We start from the raw sequence: 13,091 nt of genomic DNA, 5'->3' as shown, positions 1-13,091 counted from the left end.
TTTCAGAAGTACTTTCTCAGTATTTTGTTCTTTTGAACTGAAGTCACCTGGAGAGGTCAGCTGTAAGCAGGGTATTTTTTGGCTGGTGGTGCTTTGGAAAGGCTCTCAGTGTTTCGAGTTCACTCGCCGCCGGTTGCTAACTGGTCAGGCCCTGTGCCTCGCTTCTCGATTGCCTAATACCTCCCTTCTGTAGAACTTCCTCCTGCAACTCCTCCTCTTGCTGGTCTTTGCCTCACGTCTAGCTTGTTTGTCCGTCAACTCCATGTTTTGAGCAGAACATTTGGTGCTCTCCTAGGTCAGGACGCTTTGCTGGAATAGTCGATTTCCAGGGATTTTACAGGCTGGCCAAAACAGTTTGTTCCGAACAGCGACGCCGGGGCCGGGACTGGCAGCCAGTCGGCCCGGGCGTTTCCTGACTCTGCACAACCACCCGTGACCTTGGCGAGCGAGCGAGCGAGCGCCGCCTGCCCCGCTGCTTCTCGGCGGCGTCCGGGCGATGCTCTGGCTGGACCTTAGAACCGAAAGGGGGTTCGGGGGCACGGGAGGCTTCTTAAGCAGGCGAGAAGAGTTATTTTCCTTCTCTCGAGGCGAATCCCTCTCACTAACTTCGGGGGGGGGGTAGAGGGCGGCGGGTAGGGGAGTAAGGAGGAAAGGGAAATGTCTGCCAAGGGCTCGAGACAAAGCGTGAGAACTCAGATGGCGAGAAGCGGGCTTGAGCGAGAAAATCGGAAGGAGGAAGGCTGAGGGCGGACAATCGGGTTAAAAATAGAAACGCATTCTCCACGGGACTCGCTCCTTCCAGCTCCACCCTGGGACCGACAACCGGGCCAGGGACTCGGCTCCGGGCGACGGCAGCGCGGCCGGGCTCGACCCCGCCTCCCGGACCCGGGAACTGGGCCCGGGAGGCGGGGCGCCGGGCTCGCGACGTCACCGCGCTCCCCGTCGCCGCCGTCGGGGTTTTCGCTGACGCACGGACCCCGCCCCCCCCTTTCCCTCACTGCCCGAGTGCCGGGCGGAGAGAGCGCGTCAGTCGGACGGAGCGCGGACCAGTGTGCGCCTGGGCCCGGGGCTCGCTTGCTCCCAGGAGCCACGCAACTTCCGCGGCCATAGCTGAGGCGACGGAGAGCACCACCGGCGGGCCCTCGCGGCGCCCAGGCCTCCCTGCGCGCGTCCTGGTCGCCCTCGGAGTCGGCCCAGCCCGCCGCCCGTGGAGGCGTGAGGTGACGACGGGCGAGTGCCGCGGGCAGCGTTAGCCGCCGCGGCCTCCGGTCCTCCCTCCGTCTCCTCCTCTGCCCGCCCCCCCGCTTCCCTCCTCCCACTTCCCGAGCTCCGGCGTGTCCCGGCCGCGCTCGGTGCTACTGCAGGAACAAAGGAGGACCCCGCGGCGGCGGCAGCGCCACCTCCGCCTCCGCCCCGCTCCCGGCCCGCGGCGGCCGCTCTAGGGCGCCCGGCTCGTCCCTCCCGGAGGCCTGGGCCCGGCCCCACTGCGCCGGCGTCGCGCGCGAGCCCGGCTCCTGCACTCCTGCCCCCGCAGGGTGAGTGGTGCGGAGCTGGGGGAGGGCGCCCGGCGGCTGGTGCCCGGCCGGGGGGATGGGAGGGGGGGGCACCGGGCCGCCTCGGGCCTCTGGCGGAGCCCGAGCGGGCCGCGGCTGGCGGCCTCCGGGGGAGGGGCGCCCCCTCGCCAGCTCAGGAAGCACAAAGACGGAGGCGTCATCCTGTCGTCGTGGCCCGAGGTCCGGCACCCCGCGCCCCCGGCTCGCCTGCACCCGCACGGTCCGGAGAACAATGCCCGGCGTGTGGGCTCCGGGCCTTCCTCGCGTCCGTCCCGGCCGCCTTCCGCGCGGCGCCCGGCGTGGGCAGCCGGACCCGGAGAGACAAAGGGGCCGTGGCGGCGGCCGCACCCCCGGCCCCCTGCTCGCCGCACCCCCCTCCCTCCCCAGTTCGCCGCCGCCGCCGCCTCGGAGGAGCCGGTCAGGGTCGGGGGTCGGCGCGGGCCGGCCTGGCCTGCGGAGCTGCTGTTCTGCATGACTCAGTGGTTTTCGGAGAAGGCCCTGCCGGGCTCTCCTGAGCAAGGCCTCGGCGTAGAGAGGGGCATGGTGGGGAGGAACGGGGGGCACCAGCGGGACCCGGACTTGTTCGGAAATCCGCTGGAAGGGGGGGGGCTCTTCTGTCGTCGCGTTTTAGTTTTGCCAGCGTCGCTGCGTTTTTCGCTCGAGATCCTTTTCATGAGGGAAATGGAGCACCTTCCCCTTTGTTTCATGCACGTAGGCTGGTGAACGTGAAATTCTTGCTTGCTTTCCGCGCACTGCGTGGAGCTGTTTTGAGGAAAGGCCCGTGTTACCTCTACTGAACGCCTCCTAAGAATCTGGTCTAAGGACCTTAGGGTAAAGTAGTGTGTATAGGTCACAGAGCCCCTGGTTTTAAACCTGGCGTTCAGGTAATTTACAGACTTAAAAAAAAAAAAAAAGAAATTAAAACTAATTTTATTTTATTCCTTAGCTTTTTAAAAGTAGGCTTTCAGAACTTAATGGGTGAAAATATTGCAATTTTTATCTTAACAAGTTTTTGGTTTTTTTTTTAATGTTTCCCCAAGAAAGAATTTATTGTAGTTCTCCCCTATTTTCTATCTCAGGCCCGGTATTAAGCCTGGGAAGGAGCCTTCAAAAATCAGAGTAGTCTCCTTTTGGCAAACAGAGAAGGGAGATCTGGAGAGTAAGGACTTGGCCAAGGTCACTGGCTTAGTTAGAAGTAAATTAGTGACTAGAACTCAGATCTCAAGTCCAGGTGAGTAGGCATTCTTAACATCTTCTAACGTGAGCACCTGAAAACTAAATAACTTAAGTGTAAAAGCCTTTTTTTTGTTTTGTCTTTTTAATTCGTATTTGAGGCTGGAGAGTTTTTCTGTTACATGTCCAGGTTTTAGTTTTCTTTAGACTATGAGTTAGGGGCACCTGGGTGGCTCAGTCGGTTAAGTGTCTGCCTTCCGCTGGGGTCATGATCCTAGGGTCCTGGGATCGAGCCCCTCATCCCGCTCCCTGCTCAGCGGGGAGCCTGCTTCTCCCTCTCCCTCTGCCTGCCGCTCTGCCTACTTGTGCTCTCTCTCTCTCTGTCAAATAAATAAAATCTTAAAAATTATGAGAAGAAGCCACAAACTGTAAAAATACACATTTCAGCTATACAAAATATAAAAACATTTCCTCTGTATCTGATAGAGCTGACCCAGGAACGCACAAGTTTCTAACAACAAAACTGTAAAGGTACTAAATAGTAATGATGATGTATTTTTCTAAAATGGTGCCAAGCAGGAGGGAAACAGCATCTACTGGCAAACTACCCCCTCCCTCAAATTGCTGCTGAGCAGAAGGATTTAAACATGAGGATTCTTTCTGCCTCGGTGCTCTCTCTGCTGTGCTTGGTTTTTATAAACAACCTGACCATTTTGGCTTCATGAGTGATTAATGATGCATCTTAGTTGAATTTGAGATTGTTCGCTAGCCCTCTACATTAAAAAAAAAAATTGCAGTAGCCTTAATGGCATCTTTTTGTTTTGTTTCCTTATTATATTAGATCTATGAACGCAGCATCCTTAGTTCTTGGGGTTGTGTAGGAGTTGGCAGGCTCTAAGATATAAATAGAAGCTGATTTCAGAGGCCCCTGTTGACTAGGCTTTATGTGAGAGCCTCCATCCAGCTCAGCCTGTCACATTGCAGCCTTGTGACAGGCTGAAGCGCCCGCCCATGTGATCTAAGCTTCTGAGAAATATTAAGGCAAGCTTTGCACATGTGATGGCGTTTAAAAGCTGGCTTTCTAGGGGGGAAAAATCTACAAGATGGGAAGCTATGTGGAAGACTAATGTCCTGGTGTCTCTTGTGTTTCAGTTGCCGGCTATTTATAGTGAGTTGAAAGTAGTTGTGTTTTCTGAAGAAGGAAAGGTGGGATACTTGGCAAGTCGAAGTGGGTAAAATCATTGATGAGATCCCCCCCCTTTTCTTATATAAAGGAAAAGATTTAAGAATTGGATGCACTGGGCGCCTGGGTGGCTCAGTGGGTTAAGCGACTGCCTTCGGCTCAGGTCATGATCCTGGAGTCCCGGGATCGAGCCCCGCATCGGGCTCCCTGCTCGGCGGGGAATCTGCTTCTCCCTCTCCCACTCCCCCTGCTTGTGTTCCCTCACTTGCTGTGTCTTTCTCTGTCAAATAAATAAATAAAATCTTTAAAAAAAAAAAAAAAAAAGAATTGGATGCACTAATGTTAACGTGGGTTGACTCTTAAATTTAGGCCAGTTTGCTGTTACAGAGCCACTGTCAGATGACACTGGAAGTTAGTATAGAAACTGTGACTAGCATAATTCTTAAGCTGGCTTCAAGGAGTGACCTTTTTGCATAGGGTAGATTCCCACACATTGCACGGGGGGCATGCACATAAATAATACATAATTTATTATTTGAAGCATTTTTGCACATATTAAAAGTTTTTGAAAACCAAGCTGAAAATGTTTATTAATAAACTTCATAAGTGATGTTGAAATATTTACACTACCCTGCTCCAAAATGAGTCAGCTAAATTCCACTTACTATTTAAAGAGACCGTGTCTGCTAAATTAGTACTATTGTTTGAAGTACGTTGTGGTTCTCCCATCACCCTCCATATAAGCTTGACTGGCTTGAAATATTTCTTTTTGCTAACAAAAGGAAAGATTACTATCCTTTAACTGTTGGGGAAATATTGGCAGGATTCTGGCCCGGTCAGTATTGATGAGTCTTCTAACCCCGTTTTATTAATCTTGGTAAAAAGTGTTAAATACTTGTTAAAACATTGTTTTTAGTAACTTACTAAAGAATGTATTCTGTGTGGTAGTTGGGAAAAGCCATATGAAATTCTAGGAGATGATAAGCTCTAGCTTGAAGTACTTTCCTGCACTTACTTGAAATGTTTATAGCTTAACAAATCATAAGTAATCTCCACTGTAAGCATTAAGCATATTTAAATGACAGTGACCACAAGTTCTAGTACACAATCTCCCTTTGATAAAATGCTCTCAAATACGCCTTTTGTACCTACATATTTTAAGTGATATGGAAACTTTCCACAGTTTAAATTTTGCATTATGTCTATTTTCACTTAGGAAAATTTACTAAATTTAGCATAGCGTTACTATATTGGTGCTAATTTTAAAAGGCTTCTGGAAAAGCAAGGTATGCTTGCTGTGTGAAGTTTTTTCTGGTAACCTAGCATTGAATATTAATTACCAAAGGTGGTGTGTTCACATTGCTTTACTTTGCCGTATTGAAGTAGAGCTTTCAAAGGTTTCATTTCCTGATGTGAGGAAGACAAGCACTTGCGAAAAGTTTTAATAGATGGAGCTTTTGGTTGGAGAAATCTATAGCTGATAATTTGTCCATTTGCAGGTTTCTGGGCACTGACTTTATTTAAAGTATTCAGACCCAGATTTCACACCTCAAATGCAGAACTTAAAAGGAATTTCATAAGCAGCTGACCCCTAAATTCTTTTTTTTTTTTTTTTAAGATTTTATTTATTCATAAGAGGCAGAGGGAGAAGCAGGCTCCCCGCTGAGCAGGGAGCCTGATGTGAGACTTGATCCCAGGACCCTGGGATCATGACCTGAGCCGAAGGCAGACGCTTAACCATCTGAGCCACCCAGGCGCCCCTGACCCCTAAATTCTTAAAGAGCTTTGCTTGTTGGTGCTAAGGTAACAGGAAAGGCTAGATGATCTACCAGCTTTTTCTTCAGTGTTCTGTAAAGGTGGTGCAACGTTTTTTTAAAGTACAGTTGTTCTGCCCCATAGCAGAATTGTTGAATTACTGGTGAGGCCCAAGTATGTTCAAGGTATTTTAAGAATGCTTTAAGAGCAACATCCAATATATGACCAGTTTAAAGAACCACCAGTAGCTATCAAGAGTTGATACTTAATTGTGATCCTTGTAGATTTTTTTCATTTGCAAGTTCCATTTTATATATTTTTAGCTAAAAACACCATTTGATATGGTCTGCCTGTAGTGCAGGAAAGCAGAAAGTGACTTTAAGAATGCCGATTGCCCAGATTGATTTAAATGTAAATCTGATATCTGGCAGAGTGACCTCTTCAGAAATTGAAACAAAGATCATGGTGATAGGTGAAGTAATACATTTTAATGTTTAATGATAGAATTTCTTTTGTCCTAAAGACTGTGAAGTCCTTACAGTTCATTATTTATCATGTTAAAAGACGGTTTCTTTAATGCCCATTGTTTTATAAAAGCAACAAAACAGTCATATTTCTTGGCTGCTCTTGTTAATGATTAACATAATTTGGGCCTTCGTTAGAAACACTTGGTGTTTAGAAGTAACAAAGGTATGCTGGTGGCTATCATACTAATTTAGTGATTTTACTTTGGTAATATGCTAATTAATAAAATTTTGTTTTTGTTTTGTTTATAGCAGAAAAATATGGCTCAGGAGACTAACCAAACCCCAGGGCCCATGCTGTGTAGTACAGGATGTGGCTTTTATGGGAATCCTAGGACAAATGGAATGTGTTCCGTTTGCTACAAAGAACATCTTCAGAGGCAGCAGAATAGTGGCAGAATGAGCCCAATGGGTAAGTTTCCAAGGAAAAACCCATTTGAAGAACTGGTGGACAGAAAATATAGAACCAAGAATTGGGTCCTAAGACTGTGAGAATCATTGCTGAGAGCCCAAGGAGAGAAGACCTGAGAAAAGCTTGAAATTAAAGCATCAGCCCAAGTACTTAAAACGACTACCTCAGGAATGAATGACTATGTATCTACAAGCATCTTCTAGCTTTTTCATTTTCATTTTTGAGGTTTTGTTTCATACTTAGGTTCACTGGATGTGACTTTTTCATATATGCTTTTGTTTGGATACTCACTTAATTGTAGGATTCTGCAGCACAGTGAAAATGCTTAAATCACTAACCTAATTAAATGCAAGTATTTGTTACTTCTTAATAGTCTTGATACTGAGTGTTTGTAGTCTTGCTCTTTCTTACAAATCCTTTTTTTAAATAGGAACAGCTAGTGGTTCCAACAGTCCTACCTCAGATTCTGCATCTGTACAGAGAGCAGACACTAGTTTAAACAACTGTGAAGGTGCTGCTGGCAGCACATCTGAAAAATCAAGGTAAGATTGACCATTTCAGGCTTTTTATAATAATACAAGGAGGAAATAAAGATATCTGTGCTATCCGTACTGTTCTGAGTGTTCGTATTTCCTAAGGATGTTAATATATCAGATGCCCTTGGCTTTGTGTTGCACAATCTGGGATTCCAGGATTCTTTTAATACATGATCTTATAGGTCATTGAATAAAGATGTATATTATAACACACTCCATGATGCTGTGTTGAGAATGCTGTGCTTTTATTTTCCTGTAATTGAGGTTTAGGGATTGTGGAGAGTACGGCTCTGCAGACTCTGTTCGAGGGCTACACATGGCATTTTGGCAAAGCTGCCCCTTTGCCCTTAAATTACAGGCACAGCTAGAAGTTCCCAGTTGGCCATAATAGAACACTGGAACCTCTCCAAGTATGTGGCCTGGAATTGATGAGCCATTTATCACATGGCTTTCTTTATCCTCAACGATGTGTGCTGGGCATCCAGTACTCTCTTAAATTTTTAGAGTATTTAGCTCCATTGATCGTGTTGGAAATGATACATAATTTAAAGTTGAACTGACAACTTACCTTGCAAAGAAGTACCCTTAACATCTTTAAAAATGTTTGCTTGAACTCAAATAGAAATGTGCCTGTGGCCGCCTTGCCTGTAACTCAGCAAATGACAGAAATGAGCATTTCGAGAGAGGACAAAATAACTACCCCGAAAACAGAGGTGTCAGAGCCAGGTATGCTTTTTGTTTAATACTAGTTCTGTTCTGGATTTGGTAGTATGAGAAAGTGTTGGCGGGGGGGGGGGGGGGGGGGGGGGGGGGGGATTATTTCCTTCTCATTGAAAGATTAAATTGGAGAGAAAGCCGTAAAATACAGGCCAAGCAAGAACTACTGTCTTTAAAGTCCCTTAAGCGTAAAATAGTCACTCTTTACTCTTCTTTCTTTTCTGCCCATGCCCCCTCCTTAGCCCCACCCCACAAATCCGCAAAATTGATAATCTGGGGACTGGAAATGTTAAGAATTTAATGAACTTAAAAAGTAGTTTACCAATATATTTTAAAGATCTTTAAATCACTAGGGAAAGTATTATTCATGAATGGGAAATTATATAGATTAAATCTCAAAGCCATGAAGAAAATTTTATATCAAAGGCAGTATCAGTCTTGATATTGTAGAAAATACTGAGGACAAAGAACATGTTGAACACTAAAAAAACTTTCAAATTGAAGAAGTGTAGGATCCCTATCCTGTTTTGTGGGATTTTAAAACTCACTCTGGAAAGGCGTTTTTTTCATTGAGTGGCTTTGAGTCTCTGCTTCTGTGCACAACCTATTGCCAGAGATTGGCTTGTTCTGAATTACCTGTGCTGGACCCTGGAACAAGTAGCCCCGTACTCTTCAGGGCACATAGTTCATTATTTCCTGGTACACAGTGTTGACTAAACCCATTATAAAACTTTATTATGAGGAAATTGTATTTGTGGATATGTAATCTGCTTTGGAGGCTGGCTTTTGCTAACATCACATAGCAAAGCTTATGTGAATTATAGCAGTGTTAATCTGTAAAGGTAAGGTAAAAATTCTTACGTTCAGGTCAATACATATTTAATATTTTGAAATGAGTTCAATCCTTCTGAAAAAGCTGACCAAATTAATGTGTTTGTGAGGCTTTTCTTCTGTTTGAGGGGTTTTTTTTTTTGGTGTTTTTTTTTTAACACAAAATTACTCTGACCTTGGAACAGTACTCTTGGTTTATATTTGTAGCTAGTCTCTGCTATTATGCTCTCTTAGTAGGCACTCTGTAGTTTGTTCTCTTTGCCTTTACTGAGTCATTTTCCCCTTCTTCCCTGTATGTCCCAGGAATCATTCTTCAGTTTTCTGATGTAGCCAAAGAAGTGGCTGTCACCTGCCCCCCTCCAACTATTCCCATAGATTCTTTACCAACATACCATCAGGAAAAACTGTAATAAGGTTGTCATAATAGATTATTAGGATAAGTAGTAGGTAGAATATTATTCCGTTAGTCTAGTCTTAAGCTATTTGTCTCACCGAGTATGTTACTAATGCAAATGAGTTATACATTAGGGGAGCATTTTTAGAGTGAGCTGTCCTGAAACCTGTCCGCTTGCTGTAGAGTTTGGACTTATGCTTATAGCATTAGTGCTGGCCCATTGCATACATTAATTTGCTATTCTTTGGGTTTGGATTAATATTAAAAGTCAAGGCTTCTGGTATAGATGAATTTTATAAACGTAGAATTAAATTTGGTATTTTGTTTTAAATAGTGGTAATGTGGGCTTTAATGTGGTGAACTGTAATTTTATCTTCATATTGACAAGTTTTATTGATGTCTTCTATGAATTAAAATTTAGAGCCCTTTTAGGTGGAGAAACGGACTTTTTTAAAGTAGATCATATTTCTCATTGTCTAAGTTCCACACCTGGTTTAGTATTGCAAAGTAAATAAAAGTTGTGCGTTAAAAATTCTCGTTTTGCCTGTGGACTCCTTAATAGTCAAAATTTCACAAGTACTTAAGCAGTCCTAAAGACCGTGTTTGCTGATTTTTCGAAAAATTTTTTAAGAACTCTTCAGATCTTCTACGTATGACCATATAAAGCATTCATTAAAATGGCAAAATGATAATTGTAAAATGTTGGGATCTGAAGTTAATTAGGGCTTAATGATTTAGGTTTCACTTGTCGCAATTTGCTGGATTTATCTATACAGTCTTTCTTTTGTATCAGTATAAAACCAAAATGACTTTTTTATAGCCAAGTACCTTAGAGGTTGGCAACTTCTATTTGCTCAATAATAATGAAGGTGAACTGCCCTAATTAGGAAATTTGCATTTAGGCAAGTGCAGTATGGAAAAACTGGGCATGTGACCAACATCTCCCAGGTCTTTAAAACTTGAGATTTTGATCCCTAGTACTAGCTGTTAAGAGTGAGTTTAAAGGAATTTGAGTGGAGTAATCATTTTACAGCATTTAAAGGAGCGAGTATATGTTGATTGGCAAGAAATCCTCAAGATTTGAAAGAAGTTCTGGTATTAAAGTAGAAAATTCTACATAGAGCACATGTTTTTAAAAAAGGCTTCATAAATGTTTTCACTAAAAATCTTACTGTCTCTCTTAAATGTTTTCTTTTTTTTATTTAAATAATTATCAGCCCGTGAACTCTTGACAAATATCTCATTTTCACCTTTGTTTTTCAGTTGTCACTCAGCCCAGTCCATCAGTTTCTCAGCCCAGTACTTCTCAAAGTGAAGAAAAAGCTCCTGAGTTGCCCAAACCAAAGAAGAACAGATGTTTTATGTGCAGAAAGAAAGTTGGCCTTACAGGTATTACAGAACATACAAGACAATGCATATTTTATTGCTAGGATTTAATAGGGAGCTCCCTAAGAGACTGGTCAGTCTTAACACCTATAGAAAATGCCTGACCTTCAGGAACAGAAAGTTTCCAGAGTGGACTAGAAAGAGGGCAGGATAATGGGGAGAAGTTGGGTTTGATTTCCATTTGTGTCTCTAATCCTCTAAAACCCTCTATTAGCTTCAGGCCTTCTGAATTACTTTGCTTTATTGAATTGATAAAAATTCATCCCTGTTGAGTCTTTGCTTTGTTCTCCTGGGGGAAGGTAGCTGAACTAAATGGTAAGCACCATCTTTGAGCCAGGCAGAAAATGCTAAAATACTTTTTAACTGTTCCCTTTAAATCTCAGAACCCTGTGGTTCTTTTCCCTAGTTTTCACTTAAGGAAATATTACCCAGTTTATATGTGGTCGGAGGAAGGTTTGCATCCAGGTCAGTCTGGCTCCAGAGCCTGTGTAATTTCTACTCTGATATCTACAGGAGTTTATGGAAGGATAGTTACTTGAATTTCTCACTATGTCAAAAGAGACTGAAAGCTCTTTCACAATTTAAAGTGGCAGACTGTTTCATGTTGTAGAGAACCGTGAAAATCTGGTTCCTTTTCTATAGTGACAGGCTTTTTTTTCCTTTCCTTTTAATTACTACAAATTCCCAAGTGACTCTACTTCCTTATGTGTACAGGGTTTGACTGCCGATGTGGAAATTTGTTTTGTGGACTTCACCGTTACTCTGACAAGCACAACTGTCCATATGATTACAAAGCAGAAGCTGCAGCAAAAATCAGAAAAGAGAATCCAGTTGTTGTGGCTGAAAAAATCCAGAGAATATAAATTACTACTTGTGAAGAGACTGAAACTTTGTTTTTATTTTAATATATCGTAGGAAAACATTAAAGAGCAGATGCATGGCCATTTTCCTTTGATGTTCTCCAGAGTTTTACTTTACACTTGTCTGTCTTATAATTGAAATTTTAGGATGTTTGGGTGTTTGTTACAGGCAGAAATGGATAGATACAGCCCTACAAAATGTATATGCCCTCCCCTGAATAAAATTGGATGAAAATCGACACAGCAAATTGAAGATACACAGACGATAGGGACAGAATTTAGTTCCCACGTGCCAAACATAATACATGAAATCTCTGCATGTTTGCAGCATATCTGCCTTTTGGGAATGTAATCAAGGTATAATCTTTGGCTAGTGTTATGTGCCTGTATTTTTTAAAAAAATGGTACACCAGAAAAGGACTGGCAGTCTACTTCTACCATAGTTAAACTTCACCCTGTTAATTTCCACAACATGTTCTTTGGAAGTAGGAGGAGAGCTATAAAGAGGATCAGACCTTTCCGTGAAACCAGTATTTGGTGCCATATGTAAGCCTGGTTAATTTGTCTTCTCAAAGCTGTCAAATAAGACATTCTGTGAAAGGTAAACATCGCAACTGGTTATCATGAGTAAAGCCGTCAGGCCCACAGGGTCTTTGAGCGATCTTTGAAGCGTATTGTGCTGGCCAGCACCAGAAGATGTCTGCATTACTCTCACTGCTAAAAATGTTGTGTAGCACAGAACTGCACTAGGCTTAATTTGTTTACAAGAAGAAATTAAAACTACATTCGGTTTTTACATACAGCAGCTCTGTTGAATAACATGCATCTGAATTTTAAGTTGCAAAGGTATCTGAAAAGTTCATTTTTCATGTGCATCTTTTGTTGAATGTTTTGGTTCAAGAAAGAATGTTTAAAGCTTTTTTAAAGACTTCAGTTCCTAATGTAACTGTACCCTTCTGCATGGAGAACCCTAACCAACACGGCTGCAGTAGACTTCTTAGTGGTATCCAGCACCACGTGCAGAGGGCTGCTTTATCAATATTAATTGTACTTGGGTGTAGGACTCTAGTGTTCTTGGGTGTATTGCATGGGCTGCATTATCTACAGCATTGTACAATAACAACTAGAAGAGGCAGTATACTTCACTGATGCTTGTCTGGTAATATCACTTCTGTGTTATAATGGAAGGTTTTTGTGATGTATGAAACTTGTGTTTTTTATATATAAATGAGTATAGTTAGATTAGTATTGTGGTAATGCCTGTTTTCATCTGTAAATAGTTAAGTATGTACACGAGGCACTACTTCTGATTTATTGCAGTGTTCGGTCCTAGTTTTTACTTTAATTACAGCATTCGGTTTTGCTTTCAATTTTATGTACCTTAGTTCTGAGTTAGATCTGCAGATGTGTACAGATAGTTCATATTTATGTATTGCACATAATCATGCTATTCAGCATTGATGCTATATTGTATTATGTAAATAATAAAAGCCATGTACAGAGGGAAGCTTCCACTTGTCCATTGGGTTTTTAAGCCGTAGTTAGAAGTCATAAAGGGGAATAGTTAGGAAATGTTTCAACTTTGTAGTTGCGTATGTAGCCTTTGCATGGCTATATTGTGATTTTTTTGATTTGCCTTTCCTGAACATGATGTGTTCAAGTGAGAACCGTATGTTGAATTTTGTGAAACATCAAGTATGGTACACAGTGGGCAGTTTATTTTTGAAGAAATGAATAGGCACTTTTTAGGATCACAACCATCTTAGA

The 13,091-nt window shown here is 43.0% G+C and overlaps 1 protein-coding gene across 3 annotated transcripts; it reads left to right on the top strand.

Moving 5' to 3' along the window:
* The first annotated feature begins 988 nt into the window (after positions 1-988).
* On the top strand, positions 989-12,827 carry ZFAND5 (zinc finger AN1-type containing 5). Of its 3 annotated transcripts, none has more exons than XM_064579882.1 (6): positions 989-1,535; positions 6,441-6,600; positions 7,031-7,142; positions 7,759-7,862; positions 10,342-10,467; positions 11,179-12,827. In XM_064579882.1, exons 2-6 carry the CDS (start codon positions 6,450-6,452, stop codon positions 11,325-11,327), a joined length of 642 nt encoding a protein of 213 aa, XP_064435952.1. In that variant the 5' UTR covers positions 989-1,535; positions 6,441-6,449; the 3' UTR covers positions 11,328-12,827. The 3 variants fall into 3 exon arrangements, with proteins under 3 accessions (XP_064435952.1, XP_064435953.1, XP_064435951.1); XM_064579883.1 differs by lacking the exon at positions 989-1,535 and adding an exon at positions 2,455-2,784; XM_064579881.1 differs by lacking the exon at positions 989-1,535 and adding an exon at positions 2,795-3,932.
* Positions 12,828-13,091: the final 264 nt, after the last annotated feature.

This window comes from Mirounga angustirostris, unplaced genomic scaffold (genome assembly GCF_029215605.1).
Source record: "Mirounga angustirostris isolate CCGP_5_RB_7025 unplaced genomic scaffold, mMirAng1.0.hap1 SCAF_15, whole genome shotgun sequence".
NCBI classification, from domain to species: Eukaryota; Metazoa; Chordata; class Mammalia; order Carnivora; family Phocidae; genus Mirounga; species Mirounga angustirostris.
The sequence above is the reverse complement of the archived record's forward strand: the minus strand, read 5'-3'. Positions and strand labels throughout refer to the sequence as shown.